At 39.7% G+C, this 25,969-nt stretch overlaps 1 protein-coding gene across 1 annotated transcript in view; it reads right to left on the bottom strand.

Moving 5' to 3' along the window:
• The window catches only part of PLCL1 (phospholipase C like 1 (inactive)), a 305,227-nt gene that overhangs the window by 8,425 nt on the left and 270,833 nt on the right, over nt 1-25,969 (bottom strand). The window contains exon 5 of the mRNA XM_077829882.1: nt 25,723-25,832. Coding sequence (XP_077686008.1) covers nt 25,723-25,832 — 110 coding nt within the window. The remainder of the gene's footprint in view (nt 1-25,722; nt 25,833-25,969) is intronic.

The following is a 25,969-nucleotide window of genomic DNA, read 5'->3' as shown; positions in this document are numbered from 1 at the left end:
GGCTGAGTGAACCCTGTCAAGATTTGTATCTGTGGCCCTAGGAAGTGCAGCTATTTCACGTTTGATGTTTTAATGCTAAAGATGATAGTTCATTGATCTATTGAATATTTAAATAATCAGGCCATTACAATTGATTATGGTTTACAAGTTTATCTTGGCAATGCTTTAAAATTTCTTTTGGATCCAAGAACTAAAATTTACTTCCATAAAATGTTTTTGAGATTCTGGGGAGAATCTAATTTTACTTTCCTTCTAGAAATAGAAATGTACCTACCAAAATATTGTATTCATTTGTGTACTGACTGATCTATGTCTGAGTTTCCTCGGAATTTTTTTTAAACAGCTGGTTCATTTGAGCAAGCTGAGGAAGCAAAAATGATTTTGAATCATCTGTCACAAGCCAATTAGTAACAAACTTATCCCTTGTGACAGTGCTGTTATAATTCTAAAGATACCACGAAAAAATTTCTGTGGGCATGCTCTGTTTGAGAAGCCATCTGTTTGCTTTAAAAAACTGACTGTGAGCATAATCCACTTATGAAAAATGTCAGCAAAATTGTGTCAACACCTTGACAAACTAAATACTGGAAAAAATCTGGAGTAAATTTTAAAAATATAATTAAACTGAGGTGACCTTTATAAAATCAAAGTCATTGTCATAAGCTCAGTGCACAGAACAATCCTCTTCACTCTCACAAACAAAGGAATCATTCTCTCTCTCAGACAAAGAGAAACTGTATTTGTCCATTTTTGGCATCTATCTGTCTCCCTTCTGTTATTGATATCAGCAGCCTCTCTGAAAATAAATATAATAAGTGGGAAAAGGTTAAATTCAACATTTGGTAGGATACTAAGTAAAGCTAAAAGTGATTAATCAAACATTTTAGTAAGAAGTTTAATCAAGACTTGAATTTTTCTTCTAGGAATAAAAGTTACAAAATATTAAATGTGATGTTTCATATGCCTAACTACAACTAACTATGGAATTCTAACATGAATTAATACTACTGTACAAACAGCACAGTATGTCAAACTAATAGCTTGAGCCTTTACTATGATGGACGAATACTATTTAAAATGCAGAGACATCATTTTACATAGCTTTATATGTTACTCAGTTTCAATGTCATTATATAAAAGGCTTTAAGTATTAGCCAGGCTAGAAAGACACTAGTAATAACTAGAGATGGGCAAAATTGTGGGTTTCCGTTTTATAAAACCTTGGCCTTTTGTAAAGTCAAACTAAATCAGGTGAGGGTCAGATCCAAGGTCTATTATATCCAAATTCCAGAATTTGAGAGAGTGGTGGGACGAAGACGCTAAAATAAATGGTTTCAGTTTGGGCCCATTTCTAATAAACACTTCAATTCAGATCCTGTTAAACAAATTAACCTCTAACATTTATTTAATGGTGCCTTACCATCCTTTGAGCAGCCACTATTAAGGATCATTCAGACTCTCACAAACTGATTACAGGCAGTTTCCCCTCTCCCCTCTCGTATTGTCAACAAAGAATGTTACTGTCAGTATTCACGTAATTCTCTGCAGTAACATAAGCAGACTACAAAACAGTCTTTGCAGCCCATACCTTAAACCTGTTAAAAAGTGCACTGAGATTTGAAAGGCAAAGAGATCTTAAGGATGAATTTGTTTATTACCATTAAAATGGAAAATCTTGAACAGCTGCATATTGAGTATTACAATCTCTATGCCTTCCAAAACTGACACTGTTACTAAGCAGGCTAAGTTGTTGGCAGCTAGGGCCATTTTGTGGTCTGTTTATTGTTAAAGCAGACATTTGCTTATCTACTGGTGAACACATTCTTTGACAACTTATTAGAGGAGCTTTATATAATCAATTTCTAAGGGCCTGAGTAAACAAACAATAAGTGATTTGATTTTCCCCCACTGCCCATCTCACAGCATGTTAATACCATATCTTTGACTTTTGCACAGTAAGGAGTAAACTGCCTGCATATCGCTATTTAATCAGAGAGTAAAATCATCATCACAGAACCCAAGATAGGTTGGCTGAAGAAAGTCCGCTGTTAAAAACCCAAGAATGACAGACAAACCATCAATAAAGTATTGTGTCAGATGTATTTATACTGCCAGATGTACAAGGAAAAAGAGTAACTCAGTTAAAATTATGGTACAGATAATCAATGGTGAGTGAGAGCTGAAAGCAAAAAGTCCTATAAAAGCATCTGTGATATTTATAGATTCTGTGCAGACACTGAATTTACAGCCAGGGTTTCATTTTCAAAGTGTTCTACTGGGGATTTAACTGTGTTTAATTATTAATGGGAGAGGTGCATAGTTAAATCACCAAACACTGTTTTGAAAATTTACTCCTAAACAGTAAAGCCTTTAACAGACTGGTTAGGCCGCTATTTTTAATTGCTACCAAAAGCGGATATTATTCCACAGCCTTTTTCAAAGTCAAATGTGGGAAGGTACTTGTATGAATCTGATTTTAATGAATTTCAATTTTAAAACAGAGCACAATTTATTCAGAACTTCTATGGAGCATTCTTAGGTTTGTGCAGATATTATATTATTATTTTAAACGCTTTGTTAAGACATTTACTTCATTCTCTGTGATACAGATTGTACTGTACTTGTTAAAACACAACAAAAATCTTTAGGCAGAAAGAACACATTTGTCTTACAAAAAGATGTGATATCTAGAACAAGGTTGAGCCCGAATTATTCCTAGGAATAAGGGTTGCAGGATCATACCCTGGCCATTGATTTTATGTTATGTAAGAGTGACTAGGTTCTTGCAAAAAAACAAAAAGGCAAAGCTTATTTCTATGACTACTCTCATTACCATAGTATCTAACACATGGTATTGTATAGGCAGTACCCGAGATTTCTCATTAATATCAGAACGTACCAGTAGCACTTTTAATTTACGTCTTACTCCTATGCCATTGATTTCAATGAGAGTTCTGCCATTCACTAAAATGGAGGCAGGACTGGACCACCATTTTGGCTTGTGTACAATTTTGCATGCCAAACTGAGCAGCACTAACTTGTTACATTAGGTTCAGTATGGTATTGAGCGCAACAGACCCGTATCTCAGAATCACAAAGAAGGCTCTTTCAAATATTTGCAAAAATAAGACTCAGTGATATTAATGACTGGAAGGAGTTTGCAATTTTTTTCTAGCTACTAGGAGCTGAGATGCACATCTGCTTGCCTATTTCTTTCCTAACCTTTGAGAGTTTTATAAAATAAACAAACAATCAGGATATTGAAGGGTACAGGATTGATCAAATTGATTAAAACATTACTATGTGCACATTCATATAGTAATGTGAGCTAATGGTATTCCCATGCGTGGATGGGCTTAGCCAATTGAGATAATTATGTAAGTCATATGATGTGTAGTATAATCTCACAAGAGAATGAACCTGTAAAGTTTACCACAGAGAAAATCTGACCAATGAAGGTCAGTTACCATTGTATGAAGTGTTATATCTCTGTAACCAAAAGCAGGAAAGAGAAACTATATACGGAATATATGTTTTCCCTGAGGGTTTTGATTATTGTCAGCTTGTAAAAGTATGGTCAGCACAAAGGTTTTTTGAGTGTAAGGTTATAACAAAGGGGCTGAATGGTATAGCAAGCAAGTAGCATGTTATTCTTGTGCATTTTTAAAATACAATTGTAGTTTCCAGCTCTGGCCCCCGAAAATATGTACGAGAAAAGAATAGCAGATGAAAAGCATGATTATAACATGGGAGAATTCATATATCACACCTGTACAGGTTACTATTTACATTAATAAAACAGAAAATTATAGTTTGTTTTTAAATACATATAGCAAGTGGGGTAAATTATGCTTCAAGTTTGAAAAGGTGGGTTTGGGTTTTTTTAAAAAAGTATAAAAATTGCTAATGAGTAAGTGTAGACTACAGAAGGTAAGTGGGATATTTGGATAGTGAGTTAACAATAAGAAATTCACACAGTTATACAATATGATTATAGACACAAACTGGAACATCTGCATGTATTTTAATTACATATGGAAATAAATAAAATCCATCATCCCCCAAATCTCTCTTGATCTAGATTTCATTAGTTGCCTGATTTCTTATAGGTACCTCGACAGGGATGAATCTGAAGGAAGCCTAGCAAGAGATCTCTGATTTGATAAAGTGCGGACTTTTAGAATGCTAACATCCACCTCCTTGCAACAGGCTACCAAGTTAAGGTTGGGGTTTTTTTAGAGCTTTTCAAATGATTTAAAAAATTAATTGTGATTAATCGTGTGATTAAAAAAAATTAAAATCGTGATTAATCGCACTGTTAAACAATAATAGAATACCATTTATTTAAATATTTGTGGACGTTTTCTACATTTTCAAATATATTGATTTCATTTACAACACAGAATACAAACTGTACAATGCTCACTTTATATTTATTTTTATTACAAATATTTGCACTGTAAAAAACAAAAGAAATAGTATTTTTCAATTCACCTCATACAAGTACTGTAGTGCAATCTCTTTATCATGAAAGTTGAATTTACAAATGTAGAATTATGTAGAAAAAAATAACTGCTTTCAAAAATAAAACAATGTAAAACTTTAAAGCCTACAAGTCCACTCAGTACTATTTCTTGTTCAGCCAATCGTTCAGACAAACAAGTTTGTTTACATTTGCGGGAGATAATGCTGCCCGCTTCTTGTTTACAATGTCACTTAAAAGTGAGAACAGGCGTTCGCATGGCACTTTTGTAGCCAGCATCACAAGATATTTATGTGCCAGATGTGCTAAAGATTCATATGTCCCTTCATGCTTCAACCACCATTCCAGAGGACAAGCCTGCCATGCTGATGATGGGTTCTGCTTGATAACAATCCAAAGCAGCGCGGACCGACGCATGTTCATTTTCATCATCATGAGTCAAATGACACCAGCAGAAGCTTGATTTTCTTTTTTGGTGGTTCGGGTTCTGTAGTTTCCACATTGGAGTGCTGCTCTTTTAAGACTTCTTAAAGCTCCACACCTCGTCCCTCTCAGATTTTGGAAGGCACTTCAGATTCTTAAACCTTGGGTCGAGTGCTTTAGCTATTTTAGAAATCTCACATTGGTATCCTCTCTGCATTTTGTCAAATATGCCACGAAAGTGTTCTTAAAACAAACAACATGTGCTGAGTCATCATTCGAGACTACTATACATGAAATATATGGCAGAATGCGGGTAAAACAAAGCTGTAGACACACAATTCTCCCCAAAGGAGTTCAGTCACAAATTTAATTAACACATTATTTTTTTTAATGAGCGTCAGCATGGAAGCATGTCCTCTGGAATGGTGGCCAAAGAATGACAGGACATACGAATGTTTAGCATACCTGGCACATAAATACCTTGCAATGCCGGCTACAAATGTCTCATGCGAATGCCTGTTCTCACTGTCTGGTGATCTTGTAAACAAAAAGCAGGCAGCTTCATCTCCCATAAATGTAAACACACTTGTTTATCTTAGTGATTGGTTGAACAAGAAGTAGGAATGAGTGGTCTTGTAGGCTCTAAAGTTTTACATTATTTTGTTTTTGAGTGCAGTTATGTAACAAAAAAAAATCTACATTTGTAAATTGCACTTTCACAAGAGATTGCACTACAGCATTTGTATGAGGTGAATTGAAAAATACAATTTCTTTTATTGTTTTTACAGTGCAAATATTTGTAATAAAATAATAATATCAAGTGAGCAGTGTATACTTTGTATTCTGTGCAACTGAAATCAATATATTTGAAAATGTAGAAAAACATCAAAACTATTTAATAAAATTCAATTGGTATTCTATTGTTTAACAGTGAGATTAAAACCATGATTAATTGCGATTAATTTTTTTAATTGGGATTAATTTTTTTGAGTTAACATCGTGAGTTAACTGCAATTAATCGACAGCCCTAAGGGTTTTTTGTTTTTGTTTTTCACCTTTTCTCATTTGTTTTCAGGCACGCCACCTGAGAGTGGTGTTTTAAGGTACCTGAGAACAACAGTGAATCTTGGGGGACTCCTTTCAGCCCCCGGTCAAAAAGAGACGGTGGCTGCATAAATATTTGTGTTCCATGCTGGTTTTTTGTTGTAGTTTGGTTTTTTGGGTTTTTTTAATTGCTTTGTTATTATTTTTAAATACAGACACTTGGTTCGATAATTCATTATTTGTCTCCCCTAACACTAAGGGCGTGCACGAGTGCGTGCTCACACATAGCCGGACAGAGGAGGAGTTCAGAACGAGAAAACAAACTGATCTTCATTTCCCAGGAGAAAACAAAACACAGAACCTTACAGAGCTGATTTAAACCTCTTGAATTAATGCAAAGTGTTTTCCTGAATGACTAAAAGGTAAATAAATGAAAAATCTCATGCTGTAGTAGTGCACCACTGATTTTAAAGTAGAACTCTACAAAAATCAGTGGGGAGTTCTTATAAATCAGTGCACTACATGGCTCCTAAGCTGCTCTCTCTCTCAAGCAGCTCTTTCTTTTTTTTTCTTTTTTTTTTTTTGGGTATAACAAGAGTTGGCTTTTTTAAAAAAAATACCTCTGCTTTCTCTTTCATCTGGGTGTTTAAATTAAATTACCTCATATCAGACTGTCAAGAGCAATGAATGTGAACATCTACCATGTGTAAGTGGTAGAGCAGGAACTTTCTGAAAAAACAGCATTAATTTGATGTTTTCGATATGCTGTGCAGTTCAGCGGGGGGGAGGGGAGGGGGAGAGGAGGTGTTTGAGAGAGAGAGAGAGAGAGAGATGGGCATTAGGCCTGCAGTATTGGACAGTTTGCAAGCCCAAAGGTATCTTTGGGCTATCTCTGTTAGCCCTTCCAAGCTGGAAGTCTGGCTGTCCTGTGGTGAAAAGTTTGAAATGGAGAAGGTGTGGCTGGAGACCACCAGTGCCTCAACTGATACCAAAGAAACCTCAGATCACTGCTGATTAAACTGAGGGACTGTTTATTATTAATACACTGCTGTGCAGTATAACTTAAAACTATGTGGCAGGAAGTGTGTTCAGCCCATCTGAAGTCATGAGGACTGATTCTCTCACCTACCCCAGTGCAAATGAGGAATAACTCCATTCAAGTCAATGGGGTTATAACAATGTAAAACCATAATAAGTGAGAGGAAAATCAGGCAGGAAGGGTGTAATTTTCAATATACTTGCACTCTGCCTCTGATTTAACTGCTCCCCTGCTCAATTTTCCAACTGTTTCTAGCAAGAAAAGTGTGACCTCAGCTTCATATTCCCTTCACCTGAAGTAGAAAACTCCAACATTTACATGAAGGAGAAGGGGAAAAGAAAGTCAAACTGCTGGAAGGGCAAATGTTTTTAAAAGACGTTTGAATAAATGCCTTTGAATCATTTCCTTCCTTCAGGTCAAACTCTGTTCCCACTGACTTCAATGGGAGCAGAATTGAGCCCTTTTCTCTGATCACTTTCCTTCCCCAGAGGTCAGATTATTCACAGAAGAGGCTTGTTGACCATTAGGGAGGGAGCAACTGAAAGGAAACAATGAGGGAAGAAGGAAAATGAGGTGGGTCAGAAGTAGGCATGACAGAAGATGAGAACTCACAATGAAAACTGAAAATAAGGGACACAGTAACTAACTGAATAGAACAAAAATAAACGCCATCCAAGGAGTTCCTTTATTGATTGTATTACTCGTGTCCTATTGATTTCAATAAAACCTCAATTGCTTCATATAAACTAAGTAAAATTTCCAATCTGTCACAACAGAGTGCCACAAAAAAATGGGGGTTTTGCAGCAGAATTCAGTTCAATCTTGCTTCAGAATACACAGGGCATTGGAAATAACCCTTAACAGAAATTTGTGGGCATGGGGGAGCTTGTGCTCTTTCCACCACTCATTAAAAGTCCAAATCCAGGGCTGACATAAGTGAACTCCTGACCTTAATGATGTCATACCATATACGCCAGGTCTCGATTTTGATCAATGTCTTTAATGAGGAACAGAATTATATGACCTAGTATGGACTAAAAGTATACAATGTCATGCATGTGAAACACTTTTCTTTAGACTAACTAATGGTAGATTTAAAAGGATCTTCCCCTGCCCCGCCCCGCCCCCCGTTAGACATTTCTGTAAGAAGAAAGAAAAAAGGAAGACTCTGTTATCTACTTCTTTTTGAGGTCACTGGAGTCTTTCTGGATTTGTACCCCTTTAACTAAGATATGAAATGGATCTCAGATTATAAATACTTCAAAGTCCTCAGAAAGGAGACTGCAACTGTCTGTCAGAGTATATGTATTTTTCTGGTTCTGTAAGGAGTTTGTGTCTTTCTCATTTGCTAGTACAATACAGTATCATGCACAACACCATATCACATGTTCAAAATACAGTATATAAGACAATGTAAAGTGAAAACATTCAGGGCAGTTAAACACAGTTTCCCCCTGTTCTGTTAATATGGAGCAACTCACATCAGTTCTGCCTGTCAAAGTGGGACTTCTACCCACTTTGGGTATATATAATTGAAAACTCAAGAAGAGAACAGACTATTGTACAGCCCTGTTTCATCCATTTCTATGATCCTTATTGCTTGTGCCTTTTAGTTCTGCTCCTACTCGACTCTTTCACACACAGCGTATCTGACATAAGCAATAAGCACTTTTTTTTTGTGGTCTAAAAATAAACAGATGCTGCCAGGTCAATAGATAGTGTATCTTCGTATAGATGTCTTTTCTCCCAAAATACTCATCCTGAAAAATGACCTATTAGGAAAAGAAAGAACCCAGGGCTCATGTATATTCACCTTCATGTACCTTATTTCACTTGACCTAGTTTAAGGGAAACAGTAGTTGCCAAGGATACAAGTGGAGTTTCCTGCCACTGCTTAATTATTTTTACAGTAAAGCATACTTCAAAACAGAGAACTGAAATCTTTTGATCCAGTTAGCTACTCTGACAACTCCTGTACAAATTTTCCTGAACACCTCCCATCTTTAGGGCTTACAGGAGCTGCCAATGTTCTGGGTGGCTCAGGGACAGCAAATGTAAAATAAAACCCTGCTTGTTGTGGAACATTCAGAGCTTTTAGAAAGCAGTATGTGGATCTCCCCTTCACACAGAAAACTAGTTCTCTTCCTAAATCTTACCTGGGGAATCCATGATGCTGCCAGTTACATATGGCATGAGCAAGCTTTTACTATGGAGTCACAGTGGTTGGTCACTCATTGCTATTTAAATACATAAATATTACCAATCAGTTAAACATCACTTTTTTTTCATCCACAGATTTCAAAGCACTTTACAAATGTGGCTGAGCATTGTTACCCCACTTTAGAGACAGGGTACATGGAACCAGGAGAGGTAAAGTGAAATGGCCAAGGTCAAAGCAAGTCACTAGCTCCTGGATGCAAAATGAGGGCTCCTAATACTTATGTTCAGAGCAATATAGAAATAAGCCATGAAAAGGGTGTGCATTGTGAGGCACTAGGCCTTTTCTCTATGTCTTGACATCTCCTCTCCAGCCTAGAAGTTTGTCTGTTCTTTCAATAGCAGTTATACCACCCACCTCTCTATAAAACTGGAGATAATTTTTTGCAACTTTTCCCACTTTGTGTATTGTCCTGTCCTTCAGTTTTTCACTCTGACGAAAGTCAGTGAAACCGATTCCTCCAATAGAAAACTGTCAAAAATTCTGATTTTTAGCTTCTAATTTGGAAGCCATCTTTTTCTCAGAATCAGCTCCTTTTTGAGTGAAAAGTTCAGAATTCATTAATCCATGTTCAAATTTGAAATGTGGAAAAAACCCTCAAATTCTGCGGGAAATGTCTCTATTCAACTCCTTATTGATAGTGATTTGGCATGCATTGATTTCCAGAAATAGACTCTCTTCCAGGAAAGAGAGGGAGGGGGAGAGAAAGAGAATGGTCTTGTGATTAAGGCAGCGGGCCGGGACTCAGGAGATCTGGATTTAATTCCCAGCTCTACCACAGACTTCCTGTGTGACCTTGGCCAAGTCACTTACATTTCTATTAATGTCAGTGAGTGTTGGCCCTCTGTGCCTTAGCTAGAGATGATAAAATGGAGACAATAATACCCCTGCTCTTGTCTGTCTTCAAGGCAGAAATGGTCTATTACAGTGTGTTTGTATAACACCTAGTACAATGGGGCCCTGGTCTCCCTTGTGACCTGTCGGAGGTACTGGAATACAAATAATAAGTACAAAATTAAAAAATGGATTCTTACTGACAGTGAAATAGAACTGTAATACTTTCACAAAATACAAACTAAACAGACAACTATCTGGACAACTTGTGGTGAACTTTAGGCACTAGCCCCTATATTTTCAAAGTGGAATGTGGAAACACTTAGATAAATGGACGATGAGCATGTTATAAACGCCAAGTTGGTTAGAGACATACTAGTCACATTAGTCCTAGTCATTTTTAACTGGAGCTGCATGTGATGCTTTGGAAACAGGGTTGGAGGTGACTAGTGATTCTCATGCAAGGAGATATCGAACACGATTTATTTTAGGCAACCAGTAGTGCTGGAAAAAAACCCACATCTCTCAGGTGAGAAACTTGTGAGCTTTCCGTTGAGCTAACTTCAGTTTCTGTCATTTTGTTGATCTGCAGGGCCTGTTCCTTCATGGAACTGACTCCAATTAGTGAACACTTGTTTCCCACCCTCAGGGAGCACTTTATTTTGTAGGCATGGACAGAGTACTTGCATAACAAAGGAGGAGCAGTTAGCCTTACATAAGTTATAAGAGCTGTTCAACTGTACAGGGAGGTTGCGGAATCTCCATCATTGGAGGTTTTAAAGAGCAGGTTAGACAAACACCTGTCAGGGATGCACTAGATAATAGTCCTGTCATGAGTGCAGGGGACTAGATGACCTCTCAAGGTCCCTTCCAGTCCTTCGATTCTATGATTATGTGCTGACAATGGGAGAAGTAGTTGTAATCAGCAGAAAATGTGTAACAAAGATAATTTGAAAGAGAAAAAATGTTCTGATAGGCAGCAGAGCGTCCATTCAGACACCACTGAAGACCTCAGCCAACAATTTCAGGCTGGTAACAGTTTAATATGAAGTTTCTGGATAAGCAACCAATTATATTTTACAAGAGAGTTTTCATAAGTTAAATAAATGCACAGGATACCGATGTGTAAATAACACCCCAGTGAGGTCCCTGGGAGTACTGTAGTACACCAAGACCGCTTGAATATTTCAGTAGCATGAACCAAAAGAGGAGGGCAGTTCAACAGTTTGGTGAAAGGTGCTTTGTTAGGATACCTGAGCCCAGGGTTGCACTGAGCACATGAGCCATTTCAAAGAGGAAAGGGTCTGATCAGGGCGTTGCTGTACTCCAGCAATCCCCTGCCAGCATAATTTAAAACATTTGCCTGTATGGTAATGTCATTTGGGGTGTGATCATTTTATGACATTTCATACTGGCAAAAGCCCGAGCATAGATAATCTAAAACAAAGAAAATCTCACTCCCATAAAAGTGATTTTTCTGGTATAAACGGTGTCTACACCAGGAAGGTTTACCAGTATAGCTCTACTATACTGTACCTGTATACCCTAGAGAACCCCAAAGATGGTCCTATCTTGTGCTGGGGAGTGAACTGCAATTGGCCAGCCCCAGATTCAGAGGAGCCACCTTTGTCCCCCACCTGCATCTCGCACATCAGGCACAGCTCAGTCATACCCAAAACTGGGGGACCGAGAATATTAATTCTACACTGTTAATCCCTTCAGCTATTTAACAAATGAGGAGTCAAAAAGACTCCCCAGGCATATTAATTTCATCGTCATTCAAACCACAGGAAAGAAACATACGTTAGATGGGGAAGACAAAATCAGTGAAGTAAAAATTACTTTTAGACTAAGTGAATATTCTTAATAGTGAAGGTTAAATACATATTAAATCATTTTGAAAATGTAATGTGCCTTTTCAATAATCAATAATCTTGTAATTAAATATCTCTCTTCATAGATAAAACTGTAATTTATGCAACGATAGGAATCGTCCAAGTTGTATAAAAGGACAATAGGAATTTTATAACCAATAATCAATTCCTGAATACATAAACGATAAAGACAACGCTGCATGATAAGTCTGTCCTGGAGGGCAAGAACAATTATTCTATTTTTATGTACTTTTAACATGAAAAAAACCAAATGACATCAATCTAAACCCACATTTACATGGCACACTTTGGGATAAATCCAGCTCCCTCTTTATGGATACAATGGCCCTCTTGCAATAGAGGCTGGTGGAGGTGTGTTGAGTATCCGATGCACACCCACAGTGCATGCTAATGGAGCCTTCCTTCATGGGGTCTCCCTGTGTGCTGGACAGCAGCCCTTTCAGCCATTCCCAGCCACATGGCAGGGAAAGTGCAAGCAGCATCAAGGATATTCCAGATCTCAGGCTGGAGTAGGGGCTGTGGTACAATGCTTCTGCCAATCCACAGGCTTGGAGGGAAATCAGAGCAGATGATTCCTTCCTCTCAAAAACATACCCTGGTTGCTTAGGCTATGCATTAGGGCCAGGATTTTACCTCAGTGAGGTTTGTGGTGAAATCTTGAAGAATCCATACAGGAGGTTGCTCTTTTCCCTTTTCTATATATTAATACACCTATTGACAGATAAAAGCAAAATTCTGCTGAATCTTATACCGTCATTACAACCCTTTAAACTCATCTGGGTGAGATAGTTGCTGCCAGATTGGCACAAATAAAATTCCCGACTCCCACACTTCCAAGCTTCCCTTAATTAACACATTGCAGGTGTACAAGAGTCTTTGATGTTCATGTCCCAGATGAAATGTCACTATTTTAAGAGAGAGAGAGAGTTGTGACAGAAGCTGCTGACTTTCTTCTGACACATACAGTTAGTATATTCATAACCTCCTCCATACTAGAGATGGAAAAATTATAAGGACCCCTAGTTTTTATACTTAGGAAATTCTCTTCTATCAGGGAAATTCTCTTCTATTATTCCAGTCTCTCCTCATTTTCTCTTCCTACCCCTACCAATTTTCAAGTGCAGTTCTACTCTTGACAAACATGCACCTTTTTACTCAATAGATCTGCTCACTCTATGTACTCAGAACTTATCTGCTGACTATTCAGATAAATTCGTAGTACTTTTTAGGCCTGGTCTACACCGTGGGTGGGAATCCATCTAAGTTACATACTTAGATCTACTTATTGCGGTGTCGTCACTGCAGTAAGTCGACGGCTGACACTCTCCCGTTGACTCTGCCTGTGCCTCTCACTCCAGTGGAGTACCGGAGTCGATGGGAGAGTGCTCGGCCATCAATTTATCGCATCTAGACTAGATGCGATAAATCGACCCCCGGTGGATCAATCGGGTAATGCAGACAAGCCCACAGACATGTTACTGCTGCAGAGTCAACACAGCGCTGGAGAATGAGCTGGGTTCATCAGCACCCATTGTCACCCTGGCAAAGACTGTGCAACAAATGTAGGACTACCTGGAACAGAGCCAGCAGCAAGATTGTCCCAACTGGGGGAGGGAGGTAGCGATAGCTCAGTGGTTTGAGCATTGGCCTGCTAAACCCAGGGTTGCAAGTTCAATCCTTGAGGGGGCCATTTAGGGATCTGGGGCAAAAACTGGGGATTGGTCCTGCTTTGAGCAGGGGGTTGGACTAGATGACCTCCTGAGGTCCCTTCCAAACCTGATATTCTATGATTCTATGAAGTGTAGCTACAACCTAGAACTGAGGAAAGGTCTATTGGGCATAGCGAGGAAATCAGGGGAGCAACATGGAATGACAGATTGTGGGTGGTGAATATAATACACAAAAGAGGGAAACAGGAGTGTTTCCTTGAGGAACGGAGAAGAGAAGGTATGTTACAGGGTTCCAATACCCTAAACTCTGCTATGGGAATTCGGCATAAAATTACAGCGTAACTGATGCTGACTCACGTCAGCAGGTAAATTTTATTCACTTCAAACAGGATATGAAAAGGTTTGGAGAATCTCTCTCTGGTGTGGATATTTTGTAAGAATACAGTTTTGTTTATTTTGCTATTCGGTTTTAAGACGGCCAATGTCTTCAGCACTACACTGCCCATCAAAGACTGACCCTAAACTCACTATTTGCCTAGGTGCTGGGAGGGAGCACGGGGTGGATTATACTGGCTGTACATTTCTGAGGGGTAGAGTTTATGTATTGTTGTTTTGGTCTTTTATTATCCTAATCCCCTTTTCCATTGTCCCCTATCCTGAGTTCCCCGTGCCTAATAAAGCCCCCTAGGAATTGAGACAGATATTTTATTTCTGTGTGCTCTGACACTCCACTGTATGTGACTGCACGTTAAATATTTTCCCAAGGGACAAGCCCTTTCTGTTCTCTGCACTAGGACAGTTTTCCTTGGGTGGAGGCACCAGGAGCCATGATAGTGAATGCAGGACTCATAACCCTGTGGAAAAAAAAAAGGGAGAGGACTGCAGCCACACCCAGGGCTGGAGTTACAAAACTTGGGGGGATTTTTAGATTGGCAAACTGTAACTAACCAGTAGGAATTCAGCCAGGGCACCTGAGCTACTCTCGTAAAGCATTCCATTGGAGTTTTACTGGTCATGGGTTCTCAGCAGTTCAGTTATTCTTTTCACCCAAAACCAGAGCATCCCAGGCTATCCTCCAGCATCACGCTGAGATAGTGGTTCACTACAAACTCACAGTTTTGCCCACTGAATCTTACATCGCTTTGTGCAGCACCCAGGTTTTTCTTGGGGTTCTTCCATCCAAATATGGACCAGCCTGTCCAAAACAGGAGCTGCTGGCCCATAATGACTATTAGCGTTTAATGTATATTTTGATGTTAACTTTTTAAATGGATAGGATAGTTTTGCCAATGATTTGTCAACCCCTTTATGTTTTCTTGGTTTTTAAAGCTATACAACTAGACATCTGTTTAGGCAGGCTGGTGCTGTTTAAAAATCTCGACAGCTCATTTGTGATCTGATACTAAAATTGGTATCTACAAACAACAGATCAACACCACAGTAATCTGATATGCTCAATCCCTCGATTCTAAAGATGGCCTCATGTGAAGAGGCTTTTTGCAAAGTAGTTTTATACTGAATGTAGCTGTCTAGTTAATTTTACCAAGTGCTTGTGAAACAGAAAATGCCATATGGAGTATATCTGTTCCCCATTTCTCAGTCTATTCATGACTGTTATCATATCATATATGCTATATTACTATATACCTGCCCAATATATATTGTAAAATCAGATCTATAGTCTTTTGTAATGTGGCTTACCACCCAAAAAGCACACCATTAGACTTCTAATCAGCTCTGGCTTAGCTCAGTCAAAGAAAGTCAGGCTGGGAGAAGGTTTTTCCACTTCATCAAATGGAATTTCACAATATGCCACCCTCTGTTCATGGTCCCCTGATTCTCAAATGTCTCCCGTTTTAGCCCCACAATTACCAACGTCGCACACACATTTGGTGGCCCTTTACTCAGGTTGTTGAAAATTATTTACATATAAAAACAGAATCATGGAACTGAGTCTAAAAAAATTGTAATTTACACTAAAGGAGGGAGTCTGTCACAGGGTGAAGCTGGCCCTTTAAAAGGCCAGAGCACCTGTGCTTTATCAGTACACTCCAATTTGGCCAGTTAATTGAGGACACCTTAAAAGAGGACACTGGGACCCTAAGGAAAGAGAGAATCAGTGAGCCAGGGTTGCCTGGGAGGAAAAGATTAAGTAGAAAATGAGAGCTGCTGGAGACTGTATGTAGTTCCTAGGAGAGGGCTGAAGGCAGGAGGGCAACCGAGGAACTTATCAGCTGACATCTCCAGGGCCAGAGAGTTGGACCCAGAGGAACCGTGAGAGGGCCAGGGGGCTGTGAGGGCTCCCAGCAGAGAAGCTGGGGGGGGGCGTGATCTAATGGGGAAGACCAAGTTTGCACTCCAGCTGGAAGGCCTAGGATAGCTGACCAGGGCCGGAGGGACAGAAGAGGACTGACAGAGAGTCCAGGCATGGCCAAAGGTGCCAGAGTGGGGTATGTGGGTCATTGAGGGACAGGTGCCAGGAAATCTTAATGACTGTTTGCACTGGAGGTTATAAATGGATTTGGGGACTTTTGTTAGGGACCATTTGGACAAGGTTTTGATAATAAATCAGTCTTAGGAAGGGGTGTTATTGAGAGAGGAGCATTTGCATTAAGTTCTTGGGTTATATCAGGGGAAAACTCAGGCAGGGTGCTGCAGAGCATTCCCTGTCCAGCCGGGGGAGCTCAGGAGGTGGTTGGCCCTGTTACAGAGACCCACTGCATTTTAAATTTTCTGCATAAATTTCTGTCGCTCACTCATTTGGGGTCTTCTTGTCCCACATTTGGGTCTAGACAAGTTGAGTTATGCACCCTCCCTCCACCATGCCCCCAACTCAAGGTGATTTGCTGCCCGAATTGATACTTATGGTTAGAGCCATACCAAATTCACAGCCGTGAAAAAAGTTTCATGGACCTTGAAATCAGATCTCCCCCGTGAAATCTAGCTCAGACCATGCACCGGGCTTCAGCTGCTAGTCCCAGAAGGGCTGGGGAAGGACAGGACTTCCTCTTTTCCTGCATGGCTACTCTCTGAGGGAGATCAGACCCACCTCCAGGTACTTTCCCTGGCTGCAGAAAGCTCCGTGACTGCGCTGTCTTCAGAGCTCAGGCTCAGACTTCAGACCTGCCTGGTGGAGCCCAGGCTCTGACTTCAGCCCCACAGCAGGTTCAGGCTCAGGCTTCGGCTTTCTGCCCTGGGCCCCAACCAGTCTAACATTGGCCCTACTTGGTGGACCCACTGAAACCTGTTCACAGACCCCCAGTGGGCTGCGGACCCCCAGCTGAGAACCGCTGACATTCTGCATGAATAAATAAAATCCATTCTCTGGTTTTGTGATCTAAACTCCTTCTGAGTGTGTGTCAGATCCATATAAGTGAATAATGTTTATAATAACCACTTTTATTCCACTGAAGGTCAGGGGAAATGCACCCAGTTACCCAAGGGCTGAATTTGGCCTATTGTTTGAGAGCTGCATTTTCTATCTGAACTCCTGTGTATGCAAAATCACTTCCAGCTAGTCACTGAAATATGCTCCAGTTTCAGACAAATATGTGAACGACTGATTAGTAAGGGATAAAGTCTCCCCTTTTTCTCCAACTATGCCTTATTTTAGTGACCTCAGGCCTCAGCCACATAAGTAGTATATGACCTAAGATATCCTTTTGGAATATTAAAATATCATGATGTTGCAACAGATTTCAATGTGTGCAGCTGTTGCCTGCTGAGCAAACATAAATTGTTCCTCTTTTCAACACTCTGTCCATGCAGATATAAGATCAGATGAAGTTCTTCATACATATTTTAAATACATGTGAAAATTTAATTTACTCCAAATCTAATTCATGTCTCGAAAAGTTCCTTGGCTAAAAAAAATGGAGACATTATATAAAACACCACTTGGCTTTAAGATCTCACATTAAGAGGATAACTAGTTTGACGCTATCCTGCTTGTTTGAAAATGTTGACTACATCCTTCCTGGAGCAACTGTCCGGTAGAATGGCTGGCAGCCAGGAGATACAGGATATTCCAGTTGATTAACTAGTACCTTGGAGAGACTGGGACTACAATCACTTTACCCTGAAATATATTGTTAAAGTAACTTGAGAACTTTCCATGGCTAGATATATTGACCCCAAATCCATGGAGAAAAGTGTCTTTTAAGTAAACAGAATCCTGCAGGCGTGCTCTTGTACAAAGCTAAATATAGGAGACATGCAAAGCTTAATGTGGTCAACAACAGAAAGGGAAAGCTTGTGGAGGCATTCACAAACCTAATCAACAGAAAGTAGTGTACTTTAGAGAATACAATAGGACTCCATTAATCTAGTAGCATTTGTTATTGTAGATTTACAACATACACTCATTAAAATCCCTGTGCATGTGTGTAAATGAAGGCTGGTTACTTGTAACTAGAGTTCTTTAAGATATTCACACACTTACTGGTACGGTGCCACCTTGTGGTGCTTTACGATAGGAGTAGACCCTTCTCCCAGCAATGTTCATTGCCCCCAGCCCCTCCTTCCATGTCTCCAAACGTCCTGACAGCCAGGCTATATAAGGGATGGAGCATCCCCTAATACTTCAGTTCCTTCCACCACAATGCCAGAGAACAATAAGCAACTAGGACTCTGACAAAGAGGGGAAGATGGGTGAGGAGTGTGAATATGCAGAGCCATCTTGAAGGACTCCAGTTACAACTAAGTAACTTTCATCTCTTCAAGTGGCTCTGCAGATTTCCACTTACAGGATAGATTGATAAGCAGTGCTGAAAATAATGTGCAGGCGGGGACGGAATCCTAACTGAAGAGAGACTGCAGCACAGCTCCACCAAATTCAACATCTGTCCTAGAGGCCAAATCCAAAGCATAATGCTTAATGAAAGTGTGAACAGAACTCCAGGTAGCAGCTCTGCAAATCTCCACAGGAAGGACATGTTTAAGGCAAGCAAAAGAGGATGACAGAAAAGGGCAGAACAGAGGGTGCACAAGTATTTTGAGGATGGAGAAAAAGGATAAATGAGTTAGAGGGTAAAGATATACTGGTAGTATGGAAAAAAACCAACTTTGGTGTTGCTCATCAAATGGCTGGTGTTCTTATTTAAGATCTAGATAGTTACAAGGGGTATAGAAGTTATTCTTGCAATCATGCTTCAATATACCAAATGTCCCCCTGGCAGTATGCTCTGCCTCTTTCCATTGTCCACTAAGTAGCATGCCAAGCAGCATCACCAGGCTACCTGCCTATCAGTGGGAATAAGACGTTAGATGTAAATAAATGCAAAAAGAAAGCCACGTTAGAATAATGCCCAACATATTTCTATTTTTGCCTCATCCAATAAATCCTAGAGATTGTTGTAAAATAAATCTTAATTCAGATTAAGATGGTTTTACTATAATGCCAAATGTCCATTAAAAATGTCCAGTCTGCATATTATAGGACTTGGAATAAGGATATGAATGGCCCCTATTGCTTCACGGGGATCAGTGGAGACTCCCTGGCTGTGTGATACAGCTATTCATTAGGATCCAGCTGCTTCTGAATTATTCAGTAATCATTGTCAGATATGCCTCTTTTTTTCTGAAAGAAAAGTTGTACCTCAGAGAGATGCTAGGTTTAGTTTAATGTGAATGAAGGAAAAGGAAGTACATGGCTGTCTGTGGTTCCATATTCATTGCAAAAACCTAGCTTTTATCTCTGCAAGTAGCCTGGGACTGCACAGCTGGCTTCTGCCACCAAAGGCAGAAAGCTGGACACTGCTGTCCTTGCAAGCAATAGAAGGCTGATTACTCAGGGCTCCGCTGTCACAAATGACAAGAGTATAATTAAGAGAAAGGTAATTCTTGGCAACATTCTCTAGACGAGCCATTTGAGTACTGTTTTAATTACATTAAAAATACTTTCCCCAGAAGCTGACATTAATTATTCTACATCATAAAAGCTTCCCCCCTTCTCCATGCTCACATCACAAAAATGTGAACCAAGTACAGGCTGAGCAGATTTCTGAGACACAATGGGAAAGCTGCAGATAAGATGCATGCATGTCTGTGTCTGACGAGATGACATCATGGATTCCGCTCTCACTGAGAATGAATTGCATCTGCAAGTTAATAATTCTATGCCTTCTGTCTTCAACAAGCTTTCTCTTTAATATGTCTAATCGTTTAAATACAGGTGAATTAGCAGATTCACTGATGGGTAGCTGATGAAATGGTCCCTGAAAATCTAACCACCCAACATACCAGACCCTGCTTTGACAAATATATAAGCCAGAAGCATGGGGGAGACACACAAATTAATATTTGGAAACCTGAATAGGACAGCATAATCTTTTGGCAGCAGCAGTAACATATTAAGGTGGGTGGTAGCATAAGTCTATGAAAATTGAAAACAGTTTAGTGCACAGCTTGGTTTAAAATAATTTGGTTTTTCTTCTGAATAAAAAGGGTATATGCCCCTATCTTCATATTCAGAATGCTTCATTTACAAACTAAGTCATGGGTATACAAAATACTTTGCAATTTAATCATCCATAAGCAGGCAAGTATTTGATATTGCTGTTAATAGGCTTCATATTACATTCATCAACAGAGAAACAGATACCCTAATAAAGTATGATAGGTACAGGGAGACAAATGTATCCCAGGTATAATTGTTGACTTCAACAGAGTTACACTAGGAATTCATTTGGACCAGCACAAACAACTTCGAGCTTTGCTTAGATGACTTAACAACCCCTTTGGATAGTGGGCCTGATCCTGCAGCTCTCACTTGGGTAAAAATCTCACTAAAATCTGTGCTATTTTTGTTTGAGTAAGGAGCACAGGTTCAGGGCCACAGTTTGTGGTGTTTTCTGTAGAGCAGGCTGTATCAGAAAGGTAATCAAACTTTGTCTAGAACAAACACTACAGTCCTTATTTTTAAACCATTCTCAAAATTCACAGGTGTGACAACTCAATAATTGATTCTGAGATTCACCCAATCAGTGTCACTGAAGCACCCACTGCATCCACTGGAGAGCTACTGGGACAGTACATCAGAGGATGCAGTGGGAGCAAAAGGAGAGGGGGCTACTTCAACAGTGAATAAGAGGCCCCCGGAGAGACGGCAACTGTATGAAGGGAAGAGGAAGCAGTAAAAAAGGAGACCGAGCAATTGGTGCGAACCAGACTGAAGGAGCAGAGGGAACAAAGGAGCCTGTGGTGTATAGGGAAGAGGTGCAGCAATGTCTGGGAGGAAGAATAAGAGGGGAGAATGTCTAGCACTGTGGGAGAACTGCAGCAGCAATGGAGGAAGTCTGAGAAGAGAGAGAGAAGCATCAACACTTTGGGGAAGGCAGCACAAAGCCATATGAAAAACTCCGTTCAGAGAACATTAGGGCTGAACAGGGAAGTGCTCGAATATCAGAAAATACCGAAGAAAAAGTTACGAGCGCCTGAAAAAAAGGGGGTTAGAATGGAAACTGCTAAGCAATCTTAACTGAAGTGGTGGTGCTGCTCCCACATGATAAAATTAACAATTCCACCAAGAGGGTCTTGTGAGCGTGGTTTACCCTGTGTAGCCATTGGGACGCCCAATGAAATTCTGAGCACAGAATTTGCTGTTACCTGTTTATTTTGCTGGAATTTAAATAAGTACAGAAAGGGAAATATAGGCACAGAGAAGTTAAGTGCTTTGCCCCGTGTCACACAGGAAGTATAGTGAGAGAGCTGTGACTAGAAACTGGAACACCTGAAAACCATTCCTGTGCTTCAGCTGCAAGAACATCTGTCGCTTATTTATGTTGTGTACATTCACCATCTAAATGTTTCTGACATAATGTGTCTGACATTATTTTGCATGACATGAAACCTGATAAGATGCAGCCTCTGTGGGTAGGTCAATACAAGTTGCAAATAAGGCTCTCTCTCGACTTATTAGGCTGCTACTGAGTTGCATAACCTATTTCTACAAACACTTTTATGTTATGGCGAATGTTATGTCCTCCCAAAGGGTATTACTAATATGTAATTAAGTTTATATAAAATAAGAAAGAAAATGTTGTATTATTTTGGTTCATTCTTATTAAGTACCTCCTGGAAGTACCCCAGACATTTTTAAACAAGAAGAATGCCCACAGTGGTCATTTTTATAAACTACACATTGATCTTAAACTCTATTTAATGATTTTGCTAAAGGTGATTTTCTTAATGCATCCCTTTTGCCTCTTTGCATACAAAGCTTACCTATTTCAGTAAGTGTTTATGAATAAATACATTAATTCAATATGCCTTTACCTCACTAGTCTAGGAAAAGGCTATTAATCATCTAACACACATAAGAATACAACAGTACCAGCTACTGCTTAGGGGTAACCCATGAAAACCTCCAGGCAGAGCAGACTATTGCTGAGTATATCATTGCTCCTAACAACAGACAGATCCTAAGAAGTATCCTTACACTGATGTTTTAACATATATTCTCTAGTTAGATCAGCTCATCCAGTTTAAAGAAACTCTGACTTTTTGTTAGCTACTGTACAGTATTTTTTAGTTCTTAAACGATTATATTCATATCTAATCACAAATCTTTTTATGGAACACCATTAAGAACAGACAGATGGATGAGGCTGCTGATTTGGGTGGGAGAGGGTTTCTGGTCTCTTTCTAAATAGACCCTTAAATGATGCTTAAAGGAGGCATGAAGAAATGAGTCAGTACTGAACAAAAGATACAAGCAGTAACGAATGAATAGGTTTGTTATTTGCAGGGTCACTGATTTCCAGTGCTCAGCAGAAAAAAAATCAAAATGACAATTGACTGCCTGAAATTTGACATCTGGTGCAGGGCAGAAAATAGCCAAGTCTTCCAGGACATGACTTCATTGCTGAACCTGTCCTACCTCAGAATGAAAAAGGTGTCTCCCACTCACTTGCACCACTGGATACTAAGCTACAGATCAATTTACACTGTTCATCTTTTAAGCACATTACCAAATGGTTTGGACTTTCAGAAATGAAAAGCAGCTTTGATGTTAAAAAAAAAAAAAAAAGAAGAAAAAAGAAACATGGCAATTAGTTCATAACCTGGATTAAATGATTTTGGTAGCCTTTAAAATAAACCATGTGCCCCAGCTGGTTTACTCGGAAAAACAGCTACTGCATATGCATAGAAATTACATTTTGTAGGGAATTTCTCTCTCATACTCTAAATCTATCTTTATTAATCCTGGCTGAACCTCAAAAGTTTGAAAGTTCAGTTTTGATAAGCATCTAAAAGTTCAAATGTGTATAGGAGCACAGAAACTGCCATCCTGCATCAGAACAGCAGTCTATCTAGTCCAGTATCCTGTCTCCATCAGTGGCCTGTGCCAGGTGCCTCAGAGGATGGAGTAAAACCCACATAATGGAACCCAAGCAATAATATGCACACCAAGGCTGTCCCTTTCTTAAATCCAAGCAGTCTGTGCTAGGCTCACACCCTGAAGCATGAGGTTTACATCTCTTATAGATTTTTTTTCTATCTAATGCAACTGAAGATATTCTTATTATTCATATAAATGTCTGATTCTTCTTTTCAGCAATCTGAGCTCTTGGCCTCAATTATGCAGTGTGTAAAAGTCTCATTTCCTTCCACCAGTTTTAAATTTGATGTCTTTTAGTTTCATAGGGGGTCTTCTTAACTGAGCCTATAATGCTCCCATTACTCATTTTGCCTCCTTTTCATGGCTGGCTAAAATGCATACTGAACCTCACCCATCATCCAGCCCCACCCTAACACTTTCATTCCCACCAGAAGTGACCCCTCTCCCCTTTCTAATTCCCCAAACTCTCCTTTCCCACCACTATTTTCTGCACTGTTTCCTCTTAAGAACATGTGTATCCTCTCTCCAATGGGTCAAAGTGTAACACTTACTGCAGTTTTGGTTAGCACTCTCAAGCTATCCTCTCACTCACATCTGTAACAAGAAACTTTGCAGAAAATGACATTTACTGCTTTCAGCTTGTCGACTTTGAAATGAAAGTAACAGGGAGTGGCATGCCAGGATCTCAGAGTCTACTATCTCTGACACCCCATTTAAACAGAAATAGAGGGAGGGACCATCTCTGAAGGCAGGAGAGGACAGAGTTTAGTCTGTACAAAACAGGCTAGAGAATGGTAGTTGTGGAGTGGCGATTTATCTGAACATCAACAAGTGTTTGCTTAAGGGAATGGACAAACGAGAGGAGTCCTCTTCCACTCTCCTAATGTCTGTTGTGATTTCACAGGATTCCATCTTTGGCCAACTCCTCTTATTGTCTCATATTATCTCTGGATCATCTCATCCACTCTCAAGAGCTCAGCTACCATGTCTACTTGACCGTTTGTGACTTTTCAATATAGAAATGGTAACTGAAGCCTTATAAGTGGATGAGATCACTGAGAGATCGGGCTTTTGCCACAGAGAGGGGAAGGACTCACTTTCACCAATCTCCTGACCCAAACATTTGTTTCAGATATCTATCTTTGGTACTTATATGGCCCCCAGTTTCTGTAATGCCTCACAATATTTTAATGTATTTATCCTCACAAGACCCCGTGAGGTAGGGAAGTGCTATTATCCCCATTTTACAGATGCAGAACGGAGACACAGAAAGACTAAGAGCTTGTCTACACTGCCCCGCACTTCAGACTATGAGTGTGTGAACAGTAGTGTCTGAAAAGGAATCCATTAACGCGAACTTGGAACTTTTTAGTTCACACCTGCAGCGTCCACATGGGGAAGTTACGGTGCAGCACTGTGGTACACACTGCGGTACACACCCCCACAGTCTGAACTGCGGGGCAGCGTAGAGATGCTCTACTTGATTTCTCCCAGGACTCACCTGAAGACTGTGGCAGAGCAGGGAATTGAACCCAAGTCTCAAGGTAGTGCTGGACCATGCCTCCTCTCGTTCAGGTTCAGATAAATCCCTGCAACCCAGTTTGACGTGCAATTGGAAATAATTTAGAAATCCCATTAAAACAAAACATTGTCTTAACATAACTTTATATTACCAAGATATAGTCAATCCAGGACTTTGACCATCCAATTTACACACTGTAATTCACTGTTTCCTGCTTGTCTATCCTTGGCTGAGGTGTGCACAATTTAATGAACTGGGCTTTCTTTTCTGTTTGGGAAGTGCTAAGTATGCTATGTGCGCCACCAGAAATAAATAATAATGCCTTACCAGACACAGTTTGCTGGTAACAGTGTTTGATTAGGGTTTCTTCTTTTCAAAAGACAGGGGGCTTTTATAGTTCTAGGAAACATGGGCAGTTCCATCAATTTATCATGCTGATTTCACTCCCCTCTATACTTCCCCCCTCCCACCCCCATTCAGAGGTATACAAGCCTCCTGTAGTTCTAACATGGTGTCCTTCAATGGTCTCCAGACTGATTCTATAGATTCATATAGACACAAGCCCAAAACTAAACCTAGGAAGCAAACACCCTCAAGCTTTGGACAAGTCCATCATTAGAGCCAAACTTTGGGTCTTGGATTCATCTCTATATTTTACATGTGTTTATTTATTTTGTCTTTCAGCCTGGTCAAATCCATTTTTCTTGTTGTTTTATCTGCCCCTTTACTCCTATATTGTGATATTAAGTCCTACCCTGTAGTAGTCATTACGAGAGCTGTGTGAAATTTTTTCTAACAAATAGTTTAGTTGATGAAAATGTTGTTTTGGTTGACTCAAAACTATTTGCAACCTGGATACAAATAGTTTCAGCCATTCACAATATGGCCAGAGGAGGAGGAAGTAGAACTATTGCTACCCTCTTATAACCTTTAGCCCAATTGCTAGGTCACTCACATGACATATGGAAGACCCAGGTTCAATTCCCTGCTCTGAAACACACCCAAAGTAGATTTGATTTGACTTGAATCACATTTTTCTCCATTTTTTGGAACTGCAAACAAACCGGAAAAATCAGTTATTTGCCCAGCTCTCAGTGTTTCACATTTAGTTCCCACACTCACTTCCTGGATTTAAACTTCTCATTCTGATTTAGAATCCTTTAGCATGCTCCTACCGGTACAATGGTAGCCCCTTCCAGCTAACTGAAGTTACAAGTCAATAACTCCCCTTTAAATTCAATCTTTACTGCTTACCTTCAGCACAGTGATATTCCATGCAAAACTTTCAATGGCTTTGCTTAGTTTTCTTCCTTTCAAACCTTCCTTTGCCCCAAGGTTATGAAGTTCTTCATGAAATTCCATGCCTAAAACATGGATTGGTACATGATTTAGTTCATAATTCAGTTATACTGCAATGTAATTTTTACTCAAACCTGACGATCCCCAGACCTCCCCACACCAGTTACTTCCTGAATTTTCATTTTATTTCCTCCCATCCCTG

Source organism: Eretmochelys imbricata, chromosome 11 (genome assembly GCF_965152235.1).
Source record: "Eretmochelys imbricata isolate rEreImb1 chromosome 11, rEreImb1.hap1, whole genome shotgun sequence".
Taxonomy (NCBI): Eukaryota; Metazoa; Chordata; order Testudines; family Cheloniidae; genus Eretmochelys; species Eretmochelys imbricata.
The sequence above is the reverse complement of the archived record's forward strand: the minus strand, read 5'-3'. Positions and strand labels throughout refer to the sequence as shown.